We start from the raw sequence: 27,893 nt of genomic DNA on the forward strand, positions 1-27,893 counted from the left end.
CAGTTCTGAAGGCAAAAGGGGGTCCAACCCGTTACTAGCATGGGGTACCTAATAAAGTGGCCGGTGAGTGTATTTTCATTTCCAGATACTAGCTACTATTTGAGCTACTATACTATTTGATTGGTATCAGTCATATAGCCTACATATCCTTATCTGTCCTCATATCACTAACAATAATGTAGACTTTATTAATTAACGTTCTCACTCTGTTGTTATTACATGCTCAGTACCTATACATGCATTAAATGGGGAGATGTTGGGGGTTCGGGGCCTTGCTCAAGAGCACCTTGGCAGTGCCCAGGAAGTGAACTGGCACCTCTCCAGCTACCACTCCACCACCATACTTTGGTCCATATGGGGACTTGGATCAGCAACCCTCCAGTTCCCAACCGAAGTCCCTACTGACAGATCTACTGCCACCCCCTACGTCACCCATCGTCATTATGCTCTCACATTTCACTACATTCTTTGTCGCATTATGTTTTTTGTCCCAAATGGAAGTTTTCTTTACAACATTGGTGATGCGGAGCATATCTTAAAAATATTGTAAACGTTTTTGTAATGTTCCCTGGACACAAACCGCAAGAGCAATTCAAAATTATGCAGGTGAATAATGTAAAACCCTTTTGAAATAAAAAGCTTATGAATTATAATTCTGTTAATGACATGGTGCACCAGCCTCAAAATGGGAGTAGTAGGCCTTGTACTTCTTCGCCCGCATGATTGCACCTAAACGAAATAGATTATAGGTTCAATACCTTTTCACCAGTAATATTATACTTATGATTAAATTTGATACACACTATATTGGAACTTATGCATTTACTCTAGCAGCAATTTCCTCCCACCCAAATTCTCTCTCTTTTGCAGCAGCTGCTGTGTTGCATTTTAAATGAAATATATGTTCAAACTCATATGTACGCATGAGTATTTCTGCCAACAAGTTTGTGTGTGATGGTTGTTCATCTGGTCGGGTGTTGGTGGTGGTGTGTGTGGGGGTTGTAATAAAGAACAGAATACAGGTGAAAATGAGTCTTCTACAGTAACTCTGTGGGAGTTCATTTAACTGGTTACTCTCCGATGAACAGAAAAAAAGATCAAGACAAGCACCCGAGTTCCGCTGGGTGTTGCAGTGTGTATCTGTTTTGTAATGTAATGTCCTGCAGAAGCTTGATGCTGGTGGGAAACCACAACAGCCAAGTGTTGAAGCCCGTGGGAAATTGCTTAACCCTTGAGTTGTCTTTCCCTCAACATGAAAAAACAACTTTTGTTGTCACTATCTCAATGGACTGTATGTTTTGTTGCTTCAAAAAAAGTATTACATTTTATCTTTCAGTATTATGTTTAACATTTATATAATTTACCCAATGTCTTTGTCCCTTTTATTTGACTTTTTGTCATTTATTTGACATTTTAGCCAGTTTTTCTAAAGTTTTTGACGTTTACTTCCAGTGTTTTATTTCGTAGTTTTTGTCACTTTTTCCAATATTATTATCCCCCAATGTTTTGTCGTCTTGTTTGACTTTATTGACGGCCCATATTTCTGATATTAAAAAAAACTTTTCAAATTTGACCCCAGGATAACATGAGGGTTAACAGGCAGTTCATCACAAGACCTAAAGAAGTTAGGGTTAGGGTGAGGTAAAATGACCTTTTATTGTGTTTTTTACATTCAGTGTTTTTTACCAAACTGTATTATATTTATTTGTGATGCCTAATGACTATGTTGAATGCATTTCCTTCCTCTCAAAACATCATTAGTGCCGATTCTTGGAAGATTCTGAAACTAATGTTGTTTACATCAATGTTTGCTAGTCAGCAGTTATTTTGGTTTTATTGGCACATTGCTACATTTCTTAGAAAGTTACTGCCACTTGTATCACATTACCTGCTTGCGTAGGTGTTCTTGGATTCTTAAAACAAAAACATCTAACATCAGAATACTGAGTTTTAAAGGAGAATTCCGGTCGATTTCACTATGTAGCTCTGTTTTTTTTTTAATTTGTAGTGTCATCAGTAGCGAGACAAATGAAATCAATCAGTGCTGTCTACGCTGAGTTATGTTTAAAAAGGAAACAGAGCTACATGTTGAAATCGATTGGAATTCTCCTTTAATTATGACTTCACGCAGGCGACAGCCGTGGTCTGTTTGTCTGTCTTTCCCTATGTCCCATTTTTGTGAACATGGCTGGCATAACTCAATAAGTCACATGCAAATTATGATAACATTTCACACAAATGTCTAACAGGATGAATGATGACATTTATATACAAAAGGTCAAACCTCTGTGACATCAAAAAGTTTTGTTAAAACACTATTCCGGCCCATTATTCAACGCCACACTCCGGAACGGATGGGGAATCATTCTGTCAGATACTAAACTAGTGTCACTAATCTCAAAACTGTAGTGATTGTATAGATCTGATGTGCTGCCGGGTTGAAGATATGTGTGAACCATCCACATTTGGCATAACATTTTTTTTTTCTTCTCAAATTTACTCCAAAGTCTTCACTACATACAACATATAATACGTTGTGAGTCCGGATATACATAGATGTAGCCCGCAACTTGACTGGTTTGCGGAGACATTGTATTGACTTAGATAGCAAAATACCACAATCTCTATTAATAAATACAAAGTCGACACATTTGACGTTAGGATTACATTAAGGGATTAAATTGTACCATGGCAATTGTTTAGAAACTTGATTTTTCACAGGCTATTGAGGTTTTGAAAGATGTTTATTTGCATCGCCACCAATACACTACCATGACTTTTATACCGATTCCTAAACTATACTTTTTTCGATACCAGTTTTATAAAATCAACAGAAATTACAACATTATGACACAATTTAATTTGTTTACTTTTTTCAGCTCATACTACGTGAGCCAAGTCTCTGTGCGTAATTCAGAGATTTTCCTGCCTGCCTCTATGCATTACAAGATCTTGGTAGAAGCATGCTGCATGCTTATTGGCTCATTTTTTTGTCACTCAATACTACACAGGCAATTCGGTCGGTTCCTAAAAAGTATTGGCCCCCAGCCCTGTCACAGTCAGCTCTCTTGGCTACCTCTTGTTTGCCTCATTTCAGGTCCACCCCAGGCTGCAACCCTTTGCCTTAAAGTTGGATCATTTGGCTTCAACACCTGACCAGATGAGAAGAAGCGTAAATCTAAACTCCAGGCTTCTAATATTCCCTTTAGCAATCCATTGGTGAGGTTTCAGACACTGTTTATGTTTGTCTACAGTCTGTGTGCTCATAACATCCTGACTGTGTCAACTGTCTGATGGAGCCTCTCATTAAGATCTCACCCAGCTCTGGCTGTCAGTACAAAGGCAGTCACAGCGAAAACATCTCCCTCATACGCGAGCCTCTGCCAGATAAGCGAGAGACGATCTCTTTTCACGAAACCAAGCATTTTACTAATTTGACTGGATGAACTGGAACAGTGTTCAAAGCAGAGCTGTGATTTGCGGCTGCTTTCTCACGAGAGAAGAGGCCAGTTCTGTTGGCAGGAAGATGAGCCGATGATTGCATAGCTTCTTCCGCTCTCCACAGGCCTCTCCGACAGAGAGTATTAGTGGACAACAGCCCTCTGAAAGTACATAAAGATTACTGAGCTGAGCACATTAAAACAGACCACACAAACAGCATTATTCACTTCCCAGGTAGCAGGTTGGCAGCAAGTGAGAGAGAGAGGAAGACAGAGAGAGTAAACAGACTTCATTTGTTCTAGCTGTCTCCAGATCTAAATTGGTATTATGAATTGCAGTGTGTTTGTACACGGATGACAACTCTTACACTTTTGGCGTGAGTCGCCCGCTTTGAATTCTGTCTCTAGCTCACACTGCAAATATAAATATCTTGCGAGGAAGCCACAAAGCTCACTCTTCAAAAAAATATAGTTATGCTGGTTAAATAGGCTTTTTCACACACAAGATAAAGTCTGAACATCAACAGCACCGATAGAGTTCCATACACATTACAGATCTTCAGACCACAAAACACATTTCATTTCTGTTTAGTTTGGCCTCATTCACTTTGCTAGATGTGTCTTAGTGGGATTAGTAATGAGTCTGTAACTTAAATCAGATAAATGGGGCTCACTAGTAATCCCTCACAGAAAAAGTAATATGATATTATTATGATAATGGGTGGTTTTACCATGGTAACTCCTATTGTACAAGCAACAGTGGTGGGCTGTCAGGGTCATCAGGGCCTTTTCTGTCAAGCAGTATCCCATGGTAATGGCCTATATGCACCAGCCCTGTGCCATGGTATGAAAAGTGTACTGTTGAGGGACGGTGGTGTGGTCTGGAAAGAAAGATATCTTTCCTGACAAGCCTACCTTCACTAACATTATACTTCCTAGACCCCACCATCAGAAAACCCCCAAAAAAAGACTCACAGTTTTACAGGCTGGTTGTTGAAGGTTTGCAGCTAGATATGTGCACAACACATACAGTAGGCAACATGTTTGTTGAGTCATCATGCAATAAATCAGCACTTTTTTTTGCTAAAGAAAATGGACAAATGTCAAGATTCGTACAAAAGCTCATCACACCAGACGAAGGCACAAGTATTTGGTGCTTGAGACTTGGGAAAATAGAGACTACTCGCAGGGTGCACTACTGTAGTAAAAAGAACTGTTTTTTGGCAGCCTCCCAAAAGAAAGCATGATGAAATCGGAGGATAAACCAGCAGAACTTGCAACCCCAATTATAAAGCTTTGTCATGTATAATACAAAAACCACACAATTTAATATTTTGGTGGGTAAAAAAATATGCTTTTTTCATCTACATGCCAATTTCAAAAATTAATTTTGGACCAGTGCTGTAGTCGAATCACCTGTCGAGTTTTGAGTTCCCAGTGTTTGAGTCTGACTCACCAAAGAATAGAGACAGAGTCAAGTTACTATTACCTGAAGTCTGAGTCAAGCCACGAGTCCAAAGAATAGCGACACAAGTCTGAGTCCATGAATCGATTACTCCATCACTGCCTATTACACATACAATTAGTTGAAAGCTTCAGCCAACTTCTGAGTCTGATTTCATAAATCCTCGAGTCCAAGTCATCAGTGAGCAAGTCTAATTCAAGTCACAAATCCGGAAAATAATAACGATTGAAGTCTGAGTCCAGGTACTGCATTGCTGTTTTGTACTCCAACCGATGAGGTTAACAACAGCTGCATTAAGTAGCACAGCTAATAAGCGTCATATGTCTTCCATATTGGACTCTGCGCCCAAAGGTCAGCAGTGTTAGGGCACCTTGACATTCTTCAACAATGCAAATTTACATGTCAAAGTTCACCAAAGTTGAATTTGATGCAATATTTAGCGCAGATTTACTTCAGCACAGTGAGTGAATCCACTGATGATGCTTGTGTTGTTACTGTACTTATTTACATGTTCTGGCAGTATGTATCCACATTTTCTGCGTCATGGAGAAACCTTATATGTGTTCTGCAGTAAGGTTCCCCTAAACGCAGCGAGTTCAGTTTAAGCTCTGTAGATCCAAGCTTTGTGATTTCAGGAGTTACTATAATGGACCACTTCTGACTGCCAAGCAGATGCCTGTTGGCATGAGCCCAAGTGAACAAGCCTGCACATCTGAGCGTCTGGTGATGCAAATATGGCGGACTGCTGATTATCTATTGCCTTCTTTTTTTCAGAATGCGGGAAAGGGACCTACAGAGCATGTGCAGAAGGGCGCTGCTGCTGACTGTCTGTATGGTGTCTCTGTGGGGACAACTGACCAGCGCATCGTCACACAGAAGCCACATAGGTACAACACTGCATGTGTTCTTTTTTGTGATTTTCTCCAGGGTATCATGACCGAACCAGCCGAAGTCTGCTACGACTGGCTGATACTAACAGCTTGACTAGAGAAGCTGAGGATTAAAAAAAAGTAGCGGTTTTATTCATTTACATTGTCCCTATTAAAATTATTGCCCATGAAAAGTCTAAATGAGCATCAAACTGGCAAATGGGATATAGTTAGGATAGTTTTTTTCATGCAGAAATAAAAACAAACTAAGTAATTATATATACAGATCCCTGACATTATCCTTTAATTGTCTTGCTACAAAGACTGTAATGACTTAGAAATTGTTGAGGGAAGAGCATTTCTCATTGATTGTCCCTGCGGACCTACATTTATGTAATTTTCTTAGGAATTTAAAACCTCATCCATGTTAAACCGACTCTCTATGTTCCTTTTCACTGCTTTTTGAGAAGTGGTTATTAAAACGTGATTTATACTTTTTTTTGAAACCATAAATCATTACAATAAGACAGTAAGATGCGTCATACTGTAACAAATACGATACAACTAAAATTCTCTCACTGAATAAACACACATCACAATCAATTCTTTATAACAGGTCAGTCGTTCACAGTTCATCTCACTGAAACCAATATAATTAGTTGAGGTGTTTTTGGTTTCTCTGCTTACCAGCAGAGCACAGATGTACTGTAAGGTTGCGTTTTGGGCAGTCATGCAAGTCAGTATGTGCATACATTTGTATGGCAGGGGACAAGACCTTTCAAAGTGATTTCCCTTAAGGAGAGATGGCCTGATCCCTGGGTGTATCGGTAGAAACTGTGACTACACATTGAAATAATGAGCCTTATTCCACTGAAGGACAAACAGCACCCAATGACTGGAGGGAAACGGCTCCACATTAGCTGAAAACAACAACATGGGCAGCAAAAAGACTTTGATAGGGCATCAAAATAGTGAGCCGCGACAGTGTAGATATATAATACGAAACAAAGTGCATGGATGAAGTGTGTTTCAAATCAAGTTGAAGAAGAAAAAGTTGTGACGGTAGAATTAACTCTCTGTCAGCCCAATGTTTGACTTCACCATTTTACCATTTAGCTCGCCAGCTTCCTTACTGTTTGAGTATAGTTAGGGTATATTAAGTAAGTAATATATCATTGTTAATTTCTAATTGATTGGCCTGCAATCCACACTATGTATTATTACTAGAAAGTATACACTATATACTAATCTTCACAACGTCACATGCTCAAGAAAACGTACTCTACTGCTCTGTAATAACAACAAAAAGAACAAGACGTGCTCAGACATCAATTTAACAGTAACTTTAAAAAGCTGCAGATCTGAAAAGTTATCAGGAAAATCAGGAAGCTATCACTGAGCTACTACTGCATGTTTTTGGTTTCTGAGATGTCATAACCCTGTCAAAATAAGTGTGAAATATGGATGTGGAATGCAGTGTGTATAGCTCAGCATCTTTTGTGACAGTAAAAAGCACCTTCTCTTACCCTTTCCCTCATGAATACATGCAAGAAACACCAGATGAAAAAATACTATAAAGAAAGCGGACATGTACCCAGTCCACGTACTGGTGTGTAATTTTTTTTTCATGCTTCCATCTAGGCCCCAGAGTTTACATTAAGGAAATTGCTTCTACAGCACAAAATTATATTTTAGACAATATTTTACATTTGGGAAATGCTCTTTCCGGTTTCAACATAACAATGCCTGTATGCACAAAGTGAGGTCTGTAAAGAAAAATAGTGACCCTAAACCTTCCACCTAACAAATTGCAACACCAATTGCAAGTCGGGCCTTATCAGCCAACATCAGCTGTCCACCTCACTAATGCTGTTGTGGCGAATTACAACCTGGTATAGAAATCTTGTGTAGAGCCTTCTGGGAAGTGTGGAGGCAGCATGAATGGTTTTGGTAAGAATTGTCCATGTGTCCACATACTTTTGGTCACTGCAGCTATACAACATTAATGGGGAACCACATGTTTACTTTTCACCTTCTAATGGGATAATTAAATCGATACATTCAATTCTTTCTGAATATATTTGATGATTGTAGATTGACAGTGGAGAGGTAAATCCAACCTTGGACTGTCAACATTTGTTGGAGAAGCAATTTAATCTCCAGACTTACCTCACTGCCTCTTTTGGTTTTTTGTTTGTCCCACTCTTGTGGTTGCACACTTATTCCTGTGATTTATTAGAAGGGAGAGAGGGGGCCAACACATGTAGGCTGGCCCTTTTCTCCCTGGGCTGCACTGACACTTAGGTAATCACGCAGCCTGTCCCTGAGCTACGGAGGTTAAGTCAAGGTGGGCCCGGTAAACAAACCTCTTTAGCCCCTCTGTTTATTGAGGTTGGGGCTTCGCCAAAGCAATTGAACCTTAACCATATCCCGACTGGAGCATGCTGAGCTTACAGCACGCACACATAACCCCTGTAATAAGACCACTGCACCCCCCAGAGCACCATCTGCATTCATTAGCTAGTCATGAAAGAGTGGTAAGGGGGAGGAAGGGTGAGAGGAGAGTGGTCTGGATAGAGCGAGAGAGTGATAACAAGTACCCTTCGGCTGTGCAATTTGTTTTGGTCCTGTCGATAGGAGTTAGACTGATGATGTTACCGGGTCGAATGGCGGCCTAATAACTCAGCTATTTAGATACTTGGATACTTTTTTTCTTAACGTTATTTCACTCTGTCTCGTTTGAAAAACACTAATCATGCTCTCTGTGGTCAGTGTCTGCGAGGGCAAACGCTAAAATGTGGTAGAGAGGAAAACTGGCGTGAAAAACACATTTCCCACTGAGGCTGTGTTATGTGACGTGGCAGCAGCTCCCCCTTTTGAGATGAAATCGTTATAAGCAGTGTCGTTTACAGGTCGTAAACTCTGTTACACTTTTAAATATAAGGCATTAAGCCACATGGCTCGTGGATAGCACCAGAAATTGGGATCAAAATTACTTTGGAGCTCAGGTTTAAGTTGGGTTTGAATCAAGGTCCCGTTCTATATTCTCATGCACACAAGGGGCCATGCTGCCTTATTAATAAGATGAAACTGTGCACTGGCTCTCATTTGAATTCAGTGGAAAATTTCCATATTTGCTTATGGTAGAGACTTCTAAAAAAACTGTGTGATGCACTCTAATGGCTCATTCTCAAGCTGATTTTCATGCTTCAGGGGATTTTTTAGTATTCTATGCAAATTGGCTTTAACTTTTTTCCTCCTTTTCATTTTCAGTGTTTCATAATAGGAACAAACAGATTATCCAAAGCCCAAATGAATGGCAGAATCAAACAATCATTAAAAAAAAGCCTTTAACTGACATTAAAGGTCCAATATGTAATATATGTACTGTAAAAAATAAAAAAATGACCTCAATGCATCATCAGATATTAAAGAAACATAAAAAGTTAAAATACTATCTTTTCTGACAACAATGTTAATGCCAGTATTTCCACCTTTTGTAATTTCCATTCTGTGACGGTATTTCTCTTTGTGTTTTGGCCTGTGTGTTGTCATCAACTGCACAGTTTGACAGCCAGGCCGGGTTACCAGATATACCTGAAAAACGTGAAGCCAGTGCGCTACAGCTGTAATGTTGGTACAGCCATGAAAGCAGCAAACAAACAAACGGGATCACAGAGATAGATTCTAACTGAGATTAAAAAAAGGCATGATTCTGACAGGTGCGTGACCAGAGATTTAACAAACCCAGGTAAATATTGGAGACGTATTTGAAAGATGGAGACAGCTTAGAACCCAGAACTCTGACAACTCTGTCCAGTATTTTGAATTTGTACTACAGTAACTATTTTAAACACTAGCTGTCAGTATTGCATATTGCACCTTTAAGTTTTTTTTTCTCTGCCTACTGTCCCAGGCAGATTCATTTTTGGAACATTATTAAAACGTGTACATTTTAATATGCTTACTAGATAAATTAAAATGGTTCCTTGTGCCAGCCTGGAGGGGGAAAAACAATGAAGAGAGCTTTTTATGCTTGATAGGTCTTGAAGAAAACCAGGCAAAAAGTTATTTTTCAAGTGTTTAAAGCCTTAGATTATTTTAGAACTTCAAAATCATTTCACAAAGTTTAACTTAAAATCTGAGGTACATTTAGTTACTGTGTTTTGAATAAGGAAATGCATTTTTTGTTGTTCACATCTGTAAAGAAATACAATATTAAAAGGGAAATTGATAGATGATTAAAAAAGCACTTTGTCTTTATACTGTATGGCCTTTTGATGTTATGTTGAACCAATAATTGCTTTTTTTCTTTATTAACATTTTCCATGGAGCCTCAAAAAGATAACCACGCAAGTCAAACTTCTTGACCTTTTACAGTATTTTATTGGTTCCGGGGCTCTGTGATTTTTAGCAAAATATATTTTGAAGGTCAGCAGATATCAGTCAGGACACATAGTCAGCGTGAGGTGAAGAGAGGGACCATAAAAGAGGGAAATAGAAGAAGGAGGAGAATCATCAGATGAATTGAGCCTGACTGCATAGCAAGCCATTGATTTTAGTGGCTGTTCCACAGGTCAGTTAGTGCCTCATTTGTCAGTTCAGCAACACAAATTAGGGCAAAACATTTCAGACGCGGAAACATTTTGGGGGAAGATTTTGATCGAATCCAACTGGACCCACACGCTGAATTTTCTACCTCATTATTTCTCATCAGGAGTTTCAGTACATGGGTTCCTCCAGTTTACTGGCCTGTAATGAGCCCTGTAATGCAGTATATCTCTGTTGATACATCCGCCTGCTGCACACTCCACATAGCGGGTCAGTGTGGAACCCTTGCCCAGGGGGAGCATGACATTATACCAAGCCGCAACAGAGCAGGTCACCCCCACCCTGGGGATGGGTGGGGATGCAGCTGCGGCGCATTCGTCCTGACATTTGGAGAGCAGGTGGATTGCACAATGGTAGACGGAGATAGCGAGTAGAGGGAGATTGAGATGGAGATGTGGGGCTGTTTGAGATGCACTGTGGGGATGACAGGGGTCAGCTCGCCCCATCTCCCAGTGGCAGCTCCCGAGATTAGAAAACCATCAAACGTCCTCTGCTATACGCATCTGAATGGCAGCTGTATAGATGAGCCATGAGTGGCTGCGTGTGGCCTTGGTTGGATCCGCTGTGTGTGCGTGTGCGTGTGTGTGCGTGTGTGTGTGTGACTCTTGCAGAAGGGAGCAGGGGGATTTGTGCTGAAAGAAGGTGTTATTCACATACTAAGAGGAAATCAAATTTTACTCGAGAGCTTATTCTTTTTAACATGTGAGTAGTGATAAAAACCAAAGAAGTAATTGTATACATCAGCTACGTTGACCACTTTTAAATGGAAATTCTGGCTTTATTCAACCCGAGTCCTAATTCTGCTCAGAGTTGGCCCATTATGACTGCGAGGACTGTGTGTGCTGTAAGCATAAACTGTTCATATGTAAAAATGTCTGTTTTGGATTCTTTACCGTAATTGTGTATATAAAGGATAACGATTTTTTGCCGTTTCAGATGGACTTGCCTTCGGTTTCACCTCCAAATGAAGTAGACTATATATGTATGGGATAATTCATCACACTAATTTATCCCATTTTATATCACATACATGCTCCCAAACCAAAATAGACCTATACATATACATTTTATAAAATCATCATTTGTAGAAATACATCTCAGAATGACATCTGATTAAACTGTGTGCTTGTTAATGTCTGTATGATTGACTATAATGTTGGCCAAGACCCAATCTGTAATTAAAATTTTGTATTTAGAATCTCTACATTTGTAGTGCATGTGCTTGCATTAAGGTCAATTCGGATTTGATCAGAGTTTTTACACATTGACCTGGCCTATAGCTTAGAGTAAAATCTGTCTCTGCGTTCCATTGTTGCAGATAGGACCCATACTGTGTAAGAATCAGATATGCCAGCAATCTTCTATCTCCATTCCGTCTCTAATTACAGCTTAAATGTAAACCCATTATCCCTCTCAACAATATGAGTTACCTCTAGCTATTCTGAAACGCAAAGAAATTAGGATTTTCGGAATTTGATAGGAATCGAAGGAGAGCCTGGTGATAACGATTTGAGCTGATGAATGCAATTAGTAGAGAAGTGCTAACAGCATGGCGGTAATTGGGTCTTACAAACTAAAAGCCTGCCCTTACCCAGCAATTAGAGCAACCTCCTTTAAACTTAGTCAATTGTATTGCTGTTAACGGTCCGTGCTTGGTTGAAGCTTAGCACAAGGAGGTATAGTCCCCTTTCAAATTGGCCACGTTGCCTTTCCTCGTCACAGGCTTTCTGTGCTCTGTTGAAACCGTAATGTGTTGAAGATTTGTTGACGCGATTAATTTGTTAGTGATCGTGATTCACTGCTCTACAGACTGTTATATGAGAGGCTGTTTGATGCATGTTGTTACATTACATTAACTTTGGAATCAGTCATTTATTACAATTTATGTATCATAAAGAGGAATAGTTCCATTATTTAGCTTTCAAACATATTGCTCCTACGTTCTAGGATTGCTAATATCCAAGGAAGGAGGAGAAAGCTGTACACTTATCTTATAATAATAATAATATAATATAATAATAATAACTGTGTTGGGGAGTAACTAGTAACATGTAATTTAATTACAAAATAAAGGTAACTGTAATCCAGGGTGACTGGGGAACAAATGTGTAACTTAGTTACCTGAAAATGTTTATGATTACATTGGGGATAAAATCTGAATATTTTCTTTAAGTTCGGCTATATGTTTAATAATATAAATTGTGTTGATTTGTCTTTTTTTGGACACAGAAACAAAGCAAGAAGTTGAACATCGTGAATTTAGACTCAGTAGGGTTTGATTCCATGCTGATGTTTTTGATCGGTAGTCCTGTTTGAATTTGAAGAGTCAACCACCTGACCGTTAAATTGCAGCATAAGTTGCATGGTGCATTTACAGTTTTTTTTTTTTTTTTATGATTTAAAATCTCTGACCTCAGAATGATCTCATATTAGAAACAAAAGAGGTCTGATTTTGTGGTGGCTGTTTTTTAAAGTATCATTATATTCTTAATTCATGTGATAAAGGTATTGAAAAAGAGTTTGACAGTAGTCGCTGCTGAGTACTGCTGTAAGGTTTACACTGCCAGGTTTAAACATTTAAAAACATTCTTTAGACATTTAGAAAAGTAATCAAAAAGTAATAATAAATTATTTTACTTTGCCAAGGTAATTAAAATAATTACAACTGATATACACCTTTTAGCACATGTTGCCTGAAGAAAAACATACATTTGCCCAATGGCAAAGAAAAAAAACTTAACATGGACAGAGGAAAACGTTTTACTCTTACCAGAGAGAACTGGTAAAATATCAATAGACAGAAAGGGAAAGGTGGACAGTAATTTGGTGCTAAAGTGATTGCTTGCTGGTGCGGACTGCTTCCAGCACTGTGCATCCTGAGCGTGTTTCAGCCTGAATCCCAAAAATGAAACGTTCTCCCAATTTTTGTCAATAAAGCATAGTGGTAACAGAATATACACCAGCAGGGAATCACAGATTACCTCTTTGCTTCCCTGATAGCTGCTTTTTATAGAATATGTCACGCTTACACATAGTGCATGAGATGCCGTAAGGCATTAAGAATTGCACATGCTAAAGCTGAGTTGTGTTATGCTAAATGCTCTACTAATGGTTTGTAGAGGAGGTGTTTTCTGGAGTGATACACATAGTATTTGCCTATAAAGTGTATCAAAGCAGTTTAAGTAGCTTCAAAGGAGAAGGCAGGGATGTCTGAGTCCTGATGGAAACCGAAGCAGACAGGTGCAGCCATACTTGGAGCAGCCTGGGACGTGTTAGTGCAGAACCAGTCAGCTGGAGGACAGAAAGGAAGGCAGGCAAAGATTATAGCATTTCAAGTCATTTAACTTTTTATGGAAGTTTTTCATCTACAACATCAAGTTTGCTACAATAGAGCATTTTAACAAGTACATCAAAGTTCAACATACAGCATTTTCATATACGGCAGGTGATACGGATGAAGTGAGTCTGAACTGAGATGGTCTGAGCAGATTGTCTGGTAGTTTGAGGAGTTTACAAATTCACTTTCAAACACAGTGATTGACCTCAGCGATCTAAGGTGCCGCCATCTTATATTTATAAGATATTTGATATGTACAACCTGATATCTGGACTGTTCCTGAGGGGCGTGGGGATTACAGACTTTAAAAAGCTTCGGACACCTGCTGAGTTTCTAGTGAGTTCAGGCAGAAGATCATAAATAAGATTCCAAATAAGGCAACAAATACATTTCTTTCTGGTGCTCCTAGTTACAAGTTACAAAAGGCTGACTCATTATGAATCAGTCCTAACACAAATGTGAAACTATCCTAGTCAGCTTAATTCAAACTGATTGCTAGTCAAGTCAAGTTTAATTTAATTAAGAGAGCAAACTTTCAAAATATTACGGATAAATATGCTTTACAGAGAAGTTAAATACCTTTTTAGGTCAATGATTTTCATACTTTTAATAGTGCTAATTTCCCCAAATGTAAGTAATTAGAGCCTAAAAACATGTTGTAGCCTACAGCATCACTCACTGAATCAACATTGTGGCAACATTATGCTTCCTGATTACATCCCCCGACACATGGGATATTTATGGGACATATGAGAACTGTTGTTCAAAAACTAAAATTTTGACCAGGGGGGGGGGTCCACAATGCCAGATTTTGAAACTCCCTGATTTTGATAAATAAATCCTATGAATATATTCTAACAGCTTGCCTCAAGACATGTAACGAGTTTGTTGTGATCAATTGAAATTCGTCTTAAGGATTTTCTTTTTCCCTCTGAGGGCTGGTTGTTGTAGCTCTTTCCAACAGCTTGACATCTGTCTACAATTGGCATGTAGTTTTATTTCAAGATGTCTGAGAACATGTCGGCAAAGTTTTAATGTCCTCTCTAAACGCTAATTCTTTGTACTTACTATTACAGATTTGCAGCCCCCAATCGTAAATATAATCCATTTGCCTTAACAACTGTCCCCTGAAACCTCTTTTCCATGCAGTTTGATGATGTAAATCCTAACAGACATTTATGAGTGCTCATCTGTAGTCAGGCGATGTTGAGAAGGAAGTCGGAGAGAAACTCGTCATCTGTTCAGCCTTGGGTTTCCTTTTTTCTTTTAAAGTAATGCTATGCTATGGCCTGGTAGTTTCTCTTTAGAGGCTGGATACTGACTGAATAAAGTGAAATAAAAGCTTCTAAAATGCAGTCTATCAATTGCTTGCCCCCATCTTCCGGCTGTGCTCCATGACTTTTTGCCTTCTGGCTCACATCTCCTTAGGAATGAAGTGCAGTGCCGAGTGTCCACATCGGACCATAAAAACAGCAACTGAGGCTGAGCATCAAGTTTATGTGAATGGACTGGAGCATAAAATGTAATGGGTGCAACCATTGGAGTTCTCCTGAAATGGCTTTTTTAAAAGGTTTGTCGACATATTTTTCAGGAAGATGGTCTATTAAAAAAAGGAACATTTATATTGAGCTGACAGTGGGTGGACAGGTCAGATGCTCCGTAATAGTGTCCTCAGGCGGCCCGCAATTCAACGGGGGATCAGTGCCTGTGGCTGCCTCGCCACTAACGAGATAATATTGTTTTCCAGGGCGAGGTTTGATTAAGCGCAACTGGTTAAATATACCCCTCAGTTAGCTGCATTGTTGGTGTAATTACCTGAAAATCTGACTTAGAGAAGAATAATCGCTGATCCTCAGCTATGAATAATATGAAGCGACTCATTGTTTTTATTTTCAGACTGTTCTTGTTGGTCTACTTTTAACGCAGTTTGTAGATCATCCATCTAATAAAGACGGATTATGACACTGCGCCTGTCGCTCAGCTCTGAAAGGCATCAGTGGAATCTGCTCAAGATGAAAACATTGAAATCCAGTTGGAGAGCAGAGACGGCAGCTATTTAGAGCAGACATGACATCTGCTTGACAGATAAGCAGCATGTGTAAGTGTTAGATGAGAGACCGTGAGAGACCAGAGACAGGAGTTCCCATTTTGATTGTATTTCTGTTATATCTTCATGTCAACTAAAGCATTTTTACAGTTATCTTTTGGGAACTCATAGCTCTAACTAACTAACTGATCAGGGAACGGTTTTGATCTTGGTTAAATATTAAAGCTTGACTGAGATGGAACCCAATTACTTTTTCAATATCTAATACTAATCAGGAACTTACTGTAACTTTAAAGGTATCTTGTGGAGTTTTCTTTTGGCACAGTTTAGTACCTTTAAGGTGTAGTAAACCATCGTCATGAATGTGCTTTGCTTTCCCTACAGTACATGCTTCTACATCTATGTGTGCATGACAACATATAGTACAAACAAGATCAAGCGTTGGTCAACTTCCTGGTCTGGAAAGTAAAGCCAAATCAGAAGTACCTTAGATGTCTCATTTCCAGCAGGGGGCGACTCCACTGGCTCCTAAAACAAGTCAGATTCTACAGAAGTCTATAAGAAAAGGCCCCTACTTCACACTTGATTTATTACCTTAGTAAACATTTTCCTAAGAAGTTTCTTTTAATATCTAGAGAATGTTTCCAGATCTGAATGTCAATCATGTATTAATTGACAGTCATGTGATACATATGCCAGTCTGCTTTAATTCTGCTTGCAGTACATCATTAGAAAAACGTACAAAAAAACCTTTGACGTGTTGTATCTTCAACGTTAAGATGAGATGATGAAAAATGCACATAAATTGATGGCGCCAGAAAATTGCATGTGATGAAATGAGAAAAAGATCAAATTGGTTCTTTGATGGTGTGTCTGAACATCCCTTATTACATTTTCCGTGACTGTCTAGAAAGTGAGTTACCGTGTCAAGACAACACTTTCTTAGCAAAAGGCTTTGAGTCTGTGCATTAGTCTTGTTCTGACTTTGTGCTGCTGCTGTCCCTGGGTTTAATAACTTCAGTAGCCTTTCACTTATAAGACTGTATGATTCCTTGAGGGACTCCAATTGATCAGTCAGTGGTGGGCCCTAACATCTTGGCAGCCAGATGAATGGTACTGACATGGACTTCATCTAAACCGCTAAAGCATACACTCTGGGAATGTGAGGGCCCACTCATCTGTTTCTATTTTCTTTCCCTCTAAAGATTGTCCGCAGTCAGTAAAAGATTAAAAAATTGAAGAAATTCTGCCACCAGACAACAGACCTATGAGACTGTGATAAAGATCGATGAGCAAGCAATACTCACACTTTATTTTAGTAATTGAAACTAGTACGACCTCAAAAGCTTTGTGTTGCAGTTGGGTTATGGTCGGCTTTATTCTTGGTCTGGGTGCTTTCAGAGGAAGAATACACCACTGAATGTTTTAAGCACTGTTGTTATTCTTATAGTTGTGTCCAATATAACATAACCAGAGCCACAGGAACATATTTTGAAATTTCCAGTGAGGTTTTCAGCTAAAGTCAACCACCACACACCTAACTGCATCCATCACAATTTATTTAACTTTATAGAGATTCAATTCATTATAAATAGCCTATCCAAGACATTAATTAGCCTGCCATAGACTACTGACCCGGAAACACCAGAAAATAATAGACCGTTATAATAGCTTTTCAACCAAATATAAATTTCTTTCTTACACATAGGCCTACTGTCAAGATAAAGACTCTTAAAACAAAGACACTTTGTGGTGTCAAAACAGTACTAAGGCTTCAATAATAAAACTGGAACACATGTACATGCTCCACAAGCATAAAAACGAGAATAAACTCCATAATACAAGACAGAACCAACTAGGCACTGGGAAACGCAGGATATAGGCACACGGGTGCGACAGTGGTACAGAATAGGCCTGTTAAAAGTTAAAAAACAGAGACGCCAAACACATCAATGAATTATATTAAATCAAATGAATGCGAAGCAAGCCAGTCAGTCCTGACACAAACATTGAAAGAGAAAAATGCAGCCTTAAGTTTTTGTAGTACAGCAATGAGCACTGAACAATGCTCCCACAAATTAGCATGACATCATTACAAATGACTCATATGGTCATTTTCACATTTGCCACCTTTATGGTTAGGTTTACACAGCTAAAACTACTTTAAGGAAAGGTTAAGGAAAGGTTGTGTTCATGGTTAAAGGAACCTCCTTTAACATTTAATATAAATGGGAATGGTAACAGGGGTTTTCTGCTCCAAAGTCAGACAACCCAATCAACCAACCACCCAACCCTCTTTCCCTAAGAGGTTTCAGGGTGCTGGTAGTTAGATCAGCTGTCAAGTTGAAAGAAACATCAGCATTCATTTAGAGTTGTCTTCACCTGGCAAATGTAAGTCCACCATTCACCCTCCTTTTACCTCAGTTTTGGTCTCCACCAACTCCTGAGAGAAATGTATTGCTCTTTAGGGTCTAAATACTTCACTACCAGGTAGTGGCTAACTTTGTCTTCCTGCTGGTTGGTGCTGGTCAGGAAGCGTATAGTGGGTGTATTAGAGCTTTTCTGCTGAAAACCGCGCTAATGAGAGCAGTGAGACAGATTTAAATCCGTAAACTTGCAGGCTGTAAATTTAAAAAAAATAAGCTAAAAGTGGCTAAAACAAGGATAACAGAGTCAACAGAGTCAGGTAATCATTCTCGGACGGTTAATCACTGCCAGTGACAGGATTCACATTAAGTTTTTTTTTGCAAAGCTGTTGGAAGCCTGAGTCCACATGTACCATGTCTCTACAAACTAGGAGCTGAGTTAAATGTTTTTTTGACCATTATTCATAATGAACAGAAATATTAAAATAACTATCCAATTTTGAATTACTAATTTCACTTTAACCTTAACTCCTACTTCAGTCTCTCTCTCTCTCTCTCACAGACGGGAGCTTATCTTTTGAGTCTTGCTGGGTCTGATTGTCAGCTCAGCAGGTTTACAGCTGGGTGAAAAAGAGCCAATCTCTTCTGAATATGGTAATCCCATTAAACAGTGGTCTTGTGAGAGTTTTCTCCAGTTTCCGTGCTAGGCAAGATGAATGAATGTTTTATCAACCAATACCTCAGTATTTTTCTGGCATGTTTGCTGCCACATTAACAGACAGTGTTTTACCTGGAGCTATTTTAATACACACTCACATTGCATGTTAATGAGTGTTGTTGGCTTTATGAGACTGGTAGCTTTGGTCCTTAAGCATCACAGACTCAGTATTACCTGGAAAATATGCTGCAGTTAGTGGTTTTCAGCATTTTTAAAGTTTTTGACCAAAATGTGGTCGGAATCTGGAGCAAACCCAATGATTTGAATCATTACTTATTTATAGGCTGTCTCCATTGTATGGCCTACAACCTTTGTTTTTATGGCTGCTGCTGCGGCTGTGGTCTGGGCCAGTGGCCAGGATGTGACTTTGTTTTCGGTGTTTTGATCTGCCTCTGCATTTACCGCCTGGAAAAGGCAGACCGGTAGATCGCTGCATAAGGTCGGATTGAAACAGAAAATACACACTGCATATTTTGCTCTCCATCCTTCTGCAGTGAATGCCGGACTTGTTGCTTCGTGCCTTAGTTGATGAAGAAGTTTGTTTTCTGTGAGGCAGATACGTCTGTTCATGTTAACAACTTGGTCAAATTTGACATCATTTGACATATTTTCAGCTGAGTGTTTTTGGGCAATCAAGTTGGCCTCCAATGATTGGTTACCAAGGGCTGTCAAGTGGGTAGTGTTTAATCTCTGCATTTGGTGTTTAGATAACCAGGTTCTTTATTAGTGTGTTTGATAAGTGACTGAAAATTGCTTTGTAATTGGTTTAATTATTAAAATGTTTAAGCTGTTATGTACAGTACTTCAGCAATTATGTTCCTCCATACAATCTTAGCACCCTGCATTGATGACAAGATGTGCTGGAGTGTACACAGCTGATAACAGTGTAAATACTGTCTGTGATTCACTGCTTATTGATTCCTCTATGGTTTGAAACACTCATTAAAAAAGAAATCATAGTTTGCCCTTATCAGTGTTTTCGTTGCTCTGATGTCACTGAATTAGCATCAAAGTGATGTAGCTAACCATGAAATAGCCTTATCTGAATATTTCCCTGCCTGAGGCAAGGTTATGTAACAGGTCATTGATATTCAAGACTTTGGGTCTTTTTTATTTGTCACGTGGCACAGTAATTCCTTGATGAATTCAAACTTTTATGTCCACTGAGCACCTTGAAGAAATCTCGTTTTTGCTGTACTCTTGTTGGAACAATATTACCGAGTGCTCATTATAGATGACATTCACTGTTTCTTCTGGCTGTATAATGATGCACAAAAGCCTTAAGGAAAGGAAAGGAAATGGCTAGCCTTGCTCTGTCTAAAGGTCACAAAATCCACCTTCCCGCGCCTCCAAAGCTCACTAAAAGCATGTTATAGCTTGTTTGTTTAATTCATACAAAACTGTGTAATTACAAGTTTTACGGGGGGTTAAATGCAATTTATTTGTAGTCTCTGCTGGTTGCCTGTCAACTTCATGGTGATGATGACACTCCACAGCTCCCAGGCAAAAAATGCCACTGGTGAAATAGCACAGTACAGTGGTTGGAGACACACATTTGCATTTGAAAAGTGTGGATTGGTTTTCTCAGGTTGTACATGTAAAGTTGAAAATTACTGATGCTGTGTAACTGCATATTTAACACTTAAAACTTCGTCAGTTCCAATATGTTTTTAAAGTTATGGATGGCAACTTTAATGAGTGCTTTGTAATGTTAAGCAGTTGCTTTTTTAAGGGCGGGTCTGTCTTGTGCTTCAAGTTTGTAGTCAAAAAAGTTCAGAAATGTTCTAAAAATTGGCAGTTTTAGAAACGATGCTTACCAAAATTGGTGCACTAACAAAATTACTCTACTCTACAGGAATTTATACTTGGGTTTACCCAGTTGACAGGCTCGTTTTAGGACTTAATCATAGACTTAAACCAATTACCTCATCAGCGTCACAATGACATATTAAACATGTGCACTTGACATGTGATTTATTTCTGATTCTGGCTTGTTGTGATCAGTGAAGTCTACCTGTCAGCATTAGAAATGACACCGTGCTTCAGTGTTTCATTATCCCCCGATGTGCTTCTATTACTGTAACTTGTGCTTGGCTGGGCAGGTGAGGATGATAAAGCCAATCATGCAGCTGACAGTTGGAACAGTGTGTTGTTCGGGATGTCTCCCTGCCTGCATGTTAGGTCAATTGTTTGGTTGCTGCGGAAGCTAAAAGCACCTGTGGCTTTGTTCCAACTTGCATGATTAGTTCTTTGATACAAAATAGCACTTTACCCAGTGACTGGCAACGAGTCTCAGTACAGAAATGAATGTACAGCTATGCCCCAAAGTCTCCAGGTGGATTTCTCAAGGGCTTCCTGAGCTGGCACCAGATTAATTTAGAGTTAAAAAAACAAATGTTTTAATTTTAATGTACATGTAGCCTATGCAAGAGAATTATTGCTGCTGCCAGTTTCAAAACCCTGTTCATACAATTGAAAATGCAATTCATCCATGTATAATCAATAATGTACTCCATTCAAATCTCTTCATTAATAGTTATTGTGGGTGAATGTGACCGGCAGCTGTTTGAATTAAACACACCATTTTGAATTAATTCCCACCAAATGTAAGAATGCAGATTGATTAATGATCACATTTTATAAATAAAGTCAAGGGAAATGTTTTTTTTTTTTGTCCTCATGTTACCTAACAGCTGCATGAAAGACATGATATCAGGTCATAGAGAGTGCAGTGGGCAATGTGCCAGGTAAAATAAGCACATTGAAAGGAGAGTGCATCTGTCAAAGCTTTTTTATGTCAGATGATTTACACCCTGCAAACTCTTATTTATAAATGCCCATTACCCTCATCAAAGTAATGACAGGTTTCTATTTTCTATGTTTAGTTGCACAACACTATTCAGTATGAACTAATGCACAATGCTGTGTAGTTTCCAGTGTTTGACACACAGTAGTTTAATAAATTGGATAAACAACTACAGTATATACTATATAACTATATAATAATATTTGTAGGTCAGGGTCTGAGGGAAGAGGTGATTTCTGGGGCTCCAGCCATGAATGTTTATTTAAAAGCCCCAAATCTTTTAGGGTTTTTTAAAATCACTTTAACTTTGTATAAATTCCCATCACTCTTTCTGACTGGACCAGCAAATCAATGGAGCAAAAGTTTATTACAGCGGAAATATAGTAATATAGACTACTAAAAATATTTCAAGATTAGTAATGCTTTTTAAGCAAAATTCCTACACTACCTACATAAGGCAGCTTAAAAATAGTAACATCAGACAATTCTTGCTTCTTTTTAGGTGGCAGTAGTAATAACTAGATCCCCAGACACTGTGTGTAATAACTAGGTCCCCAGACACTGTGTGTAATAACTAGTCCCCAGACACTGTGTGTAATAACTAGGTCTCCAGACACTGTGTGTAATAACTAGTCCCCAGACACTGTGTGTAATAACTAGGTCTCCAGACACTGTGTGTAATAACTAGTCCCCAGACACTGTGTGTAATAACTAGTCCCCCAGACACTGTGTGTAATAACTAGTCCCCAGACACTCTGTGTAATAACTAGTCCCCAGACACTCTGTGTAATAACTAGATCCCCAGACACTGTGTGTAATAACTAGTCCCCAGACACTGTGTGTAATAACTAGTCCCCCAGACACTGTGTGTAATAACTAGTCCCCAGACACTCTGTGTAATAACTAGTCCCCAGACACTGTGTGTAATAACTAGTCCCCAGACACTGTGTGTAATAACTAGTCCCCAGACACTGTGGGTAAATGCATAGATGGCATTTCACCACATTTTACTGGATGATAATGTGACGAATAATAAAGTGTCTTCTTCTTCGTCTACATTTTCTTTTGTCAATCTCAACATTTGTTTTTGTTCTGTTTTCAACTGTTGGATATTAAACAGGATGTAGGCTCTACAGGGTGATTCTTTTACTTTGAAAGTATCATGTTTTTCCCAAAAGATGTACAGATTCTTTTAGGCATACTATTATGAAACTATTACGGCTTGAAAAGTCGTTTTTTTTAGTTTTTTGTTCTGGTTTATGTATGATTTAAAATTAGGCAACTAAAACAATTGTTTTTTATATAATGGCAATCATCATCTCCCACATAAATCCCAGATAACTTACCTTACAATTTTACTTCTCACCTTTACTACATATAAAAGGGACATTACTTTTGCATTGTGGCCTTTTCCATTTCCATTTTTCCAATCTGTTTTAAGTTCAATACAGTTTTAAGTTATAGTGACAAATCATAGCGGAAGTTATCGCAGAACACTTTACAGATGGAGTACAGGTCTAGACCACACTCCTTCCCCCCCAAGAAGACGCAAAACCAGGTACAAACTTTATTTAGATGTAACAGTCAACAATGGTGGCTTTGCAGCCTATAGTTCTTTTAATTGAGTGAGAGTTCTGGACACTTTAAAAAATTGCCAATATCTCCAACTTGGAATTACAACAAGGATTCTGTTACTTGTAATTACAGACAAAAGGATATGCCATGAATGGGGCATTGAATATTTGCGCTGAGCATAAATCATACGATGCAAATTATCCTATATGAATGTAATTCCTTGGGATACTGGGCTAGGATGAGTAAATCTGAATTTAAACTAATGCTGAAATATGAATCTGGGACAAACTTGCTAAGCCAGTCATGCAAATTCAAGTTTTGCCAGGTATTTCTATCAGCCAAATTCTGATCAATTGGTCACTTGCCTGGTATTTGTCTTACATAACTTTGCAGCTGTGGTGGCTTGACAAGATGAAGGATTTTACACCGAAAAGGAGAAAGCAGAATGTTGGTAGGCTGTATTTGTCATAAAAATAGGTGAGGAATGCATTAGTTCCCTGTTTGTGTCTCCAAACTGGCCTCCACTAACACTGACGAGCACAACACAAACAGAGAATGTAATATGTATGCAGAAAATAAGAAATGTAGACAAATTACATATTGTTAAATAAAAAAATAGAGATGCAGGTTTCATGTTTAATTACTCAGTCCTAATCCCAATTATTTAGTGCTAGGAGACAGGGTCTAAGATATTCTTTATATTTGCTCTACTGATGCCTTTATCTATCAGGGATCGATGAATATGATTGCGTGTGCTGTGCTTCAGAGTGGTATTGATTAGCTGAAGGGTTGGGCCTAAAGTCAGCTCTCATTAGTGATCTCTGTCCTTTCACCTTTCTGCTGACATGGGTGCCTGGTGATTCTAATTGATGGCGGTCTAAGTGCTTTATTAGAAGTGTATTGATGTGTTGTAAGCCATTTACACACGGAGCTCATGGAGAAAAGTGACGGCCTCTCTCCTACATGTGCCTCTCACACTCAGTTGCTCCTATTGATGCCATATGAAGAGCATGGTTACTGTGAACATGGTGACCCTGGTGGTTAGACACACCATTATACAACCAGGGAATCGGCGTCAATGGACATCCAACTGTTGGCTAAGTGTCCTTGAGCAAAACATTGTCCTTTTAACTCTTGCCACAAGCTGCAGCTCTGAATTGTATGCATTCATGTATATTTGACTGAAAGGACATGAGAAAGAAATAGCAGTAATGTACACACATTTGGTTGTATGAAACGTGCCCAAAGGGTTTTCTAAATAATACATGGATGTTAAGTTATTCATAAAAGATGTTCTAAATGTTCTATTTTAAATGTTTTTTATACCTCTTTAATTGTCCTTTTTTATATATATATACATCATTAAAACAATGAACCATCCAGAACCCCTTTCATAGCCAGAGTCATTAACTTATAACATACAACGCTAACATAAGAAGTTCATAATCAGAAAAAAATTAATTAATAACAAAGATACCATAAACATAAACTATGCAAGGAAAAAGCCAAACAAGTAAAATATCACATTTCAATGAGAGGGACATAAAATTTAACATCACTCTTTTCACATTTGTTTTTGAAATATATTCTTTAAGAAATTGTTCAACATTTTGGAAAATACAAGGAAACTAGCATGGCTCTGTCCAAAAGTAAAAAAAGATATCCACCTACCACCTTTAATAAAGCTCAATAATTACAATATAGTATCTCATGTCTTTGCAAAAATGATAATTTGTGGTTTTCTAGTGAGGTATGCTAAGCTAATAGTAATATAATTGCTGTAGCTTGAATGGAGTGGTATCAGTCCGCTCATGTAACACTCATTGCATAAAAAGCTAATAAGTACATTTTCCTAAATGTCATATATTTTAATCGTGCTTAATTGAGCCAAGGGTGTAGTCGGTCTAATTTTGTAAATTAATATTTCTTTTATCTTTATTACCTTTTGATTAGTTAAGTTCTTTCCCTGTTTTTAATATACTTTCTCCGCTCTATTGTCTCACATACGCAGTATACCATAACAACAGTAGTCACACAGTTCATCGTTGTTTCTTCTCCTATGGATCGTTACCAGCTTGGGCTGACCACAGCGCCCTGCTCTCTAACCTCTCATCTTGTCCACACTGCATGCTGGTATTGGGTCTAGCCTTGGAGTCAGTGACCCTCACCAGCAGCTCCGGTTTTAATCAGCAGCTCTCTCCACACAGGCAGCCCCAAACAGCCGCTTCCTGCACCTTAATGAGTCGAGAGTCCCAGGCCAGACCTAACCGCAGCTCGCACTGTAGCTTTTCACATCACAGCAAAAACCACATCCATTAAAGCACGTTTGTTGTGCGAGACTAGCAGATATGGTTGAGAACATTTTAAAGGCTTTTGTGTGACATCTGTCTTTTGACACAACTAATTCAATTATATTGTAGGAAATGTATAGAAATATTATCTTATGGGCGCCCGGATAGCCCAGTTGGTAGAGCAGGCGCCCATATATAGAGGTTTACTCGACGCAGCAGGCTCGGGTCTGACTCCGACCTGCGGCTCTTTGCTGCTTGTCGTTCCCCTTCTCTCTCCCCTTTCATGTCTTCAGCTGTCCTGTCAAATAAATGCCTAAAATGCCCAAAGATTAATCTTTATACATATACTGTGTGTGTGTGTGTGTGTGTGTGTGTGTGTGTGAATATATATATATATATATATATATATATATATATATATGTGTGTGTGTATATAGAAATGTTTGTGTGTGTATATAGAAATGTTTGTGTGTGTGTGTGTGTGTCTGTATGTATGCATATATGCATATGTGTGTGTATATACAGTACATACATATATATACATATGTATAAAGACAGTACATGTTTATGTACTGCATAAATGTGTATATATACATGTGTGTACATGTATATTTGTGTGTGTATATATATATATATAATGTATTGCAGTCTTGATTTGTAATGCTGGGCAGTAATAATTAGTGAGAACCTTCTTGACACTGACACCTAACACGCTATTTGTATTTCCACATAATCAGGTGATTTACAATGATTGTCTTTGCTCGTTGCACCTTTTGTGATTGCCTATTGTCCATGCGCATCTGTCTCTTAACCAAAGTTTGAATATTCTATCCAAGCTATCCAACTTTTGAAATTAACTTTGATCGGGGGGCGTGCTGGTGGCTTAAAGATAATCACATCAAGGGCACGGAGCCTGACCTGTTTTTGCGTCACTAAGTTTCTGCTCGGTGAAAAGCACTCAATCGGCAATTGTTGTCATGCCTTTTGTGGGAATGTGAATAGCACCTTATTGATTGGAAGCAAAATGTTTTTAATGTTGTAGATGAGATTTCAGGATTGCTAGCTAATGGGAAGATGGAAGCTCACTGCAATCTATTTTCAAGTCAAGTTCCAAATTGAAAATCTTTACAGGCATAATTAAAGCTTATTTGAAAGGAATGTCAAAACTTTTCAAATGCTTTTTTTTTGTTACGTGTAAATAGACAAACATGCACAGAATGGTGATGAGCCTATGCAGAAGAGTAATGGATATAAAATAGAGTGCAGTATTGATGTTTGATTTAACTTGATGACAGTGAGAACAGTGTCCTTGTAATTGATATTGCAATGTTCTTACACATAAATAAGCAGTTTAGTGATGTTAATTAAGTTATTTTCTCCAAGTAGGTGTGTTTTTGATGTTGCATTTAGAAATTCTCTTTTTGTCCTCTGGTTGGGGTGCAGGGTCAGTGGATTAAGTATGTTGCTCAAGGATACGTGGACTGGTGGGGCTGCTACACCTGGGGGATGACCTGGATTTCAAGTAGCCATTGTTTGTATGTTACAAGACTGTGCTGAGAGGCAAATGCCCTCAGCCAGGCTAGCTGTTTCGCAGACATAAGTGGTATCAATCTTCTCATCTAACTTGCAGCTGGACAATAAATACACATATTTCCCAAAATGAAGTTCAAGTTAAATGATTCCTTTTTTGGGGGGGGGGTCCTTAGTAAACGTAAAACATTTTTTCTGCCACATGGCATTGTTTCGTCATTGGTTACATCCCACTTTGCAACACAGTTAACAAAGAGACCTTTTTTATTGATATTGATAGATTCTAATGTTGATAGATCCAACAACGAAGATTCTTTAGTACCTTAAAATAATGTCTCCAAAATTGTTTCAGTGGTTCATTATGAGACAAAAGAATAATGGTAATGGTAACAATAATGGACAATTCTGCTCCCAACCTGTAGGAGGAACAAAGAGGGAAAGGGCTTTGTTATCTACTGTAAAGGTGCTGGTTGAAATGTAGCTAATGCTACATTAATTCTTGGTGGGTAACATAAGATTACAACACTATTACACTGTGCAACATGCAAATTTATTTTTTACTATGAGTGTTTTGACCCGGATTCACAACTCTGGACTAACCCATGAATTCATCAGTAACGTTATAGACAGACGACTAATCTAATTAGTAATTTAGCTAGCTGTCTTCTGCCTCAGACTCCCGGCGCTGCAAGGCTCCAGTCGGAATGAGAGCTGACAACAGCCCCGGGGACACATCCACAGTTATCCCCCAGCCAGCTATCAACCATTCACTATCATTACAGCCCCGGGGACACATCCACAGTCATCCCCCAGCCAGCTAGCAACCATTCACTATCAT

At 38.7% G+C, this 27,893-nt stretch overlaps 1 protein-coding gene across 1 annotated transcript in view; it reads left to right on the forward strand.

The window, feature by feature from the left end:
* Positions 1-27,893, forward strand: part of si:dkey-238f9.1 (chemokine-like protein TAFA-2) — a 92,132-nt gene that overhangs the window by 53,438 nt on the left and 10,801 nt on the right. The window contains exon 2 of the mRNA XM_034870246.1: positions 5,680-5,792. Within this exon, the coding sequence (XP_034726137.1) occupies positions 5,681-5,792 (112 nt within the window). The 5' untranslated portion in view covers position 5,680. The remainder of the gene's footprint in view (positions 1-5,679; positions 5,793-27,893) is intronic.

Source organism: Etheostoma cragini, chromosome 4, assembly GCF_013103735.1.
Source record: "Etheostoma cragini isolate CJK2018 chromosome 4, CSU_Ecrag_1.0, whole genome shotgun sequence".
In the NCBI taxonomy this organism is placed as follows: Eukaryota; Metazoa; Chordata; class Actinopteri; order Perciformes; family Percidae; genus Etheostoma; species Etheostoma cragini.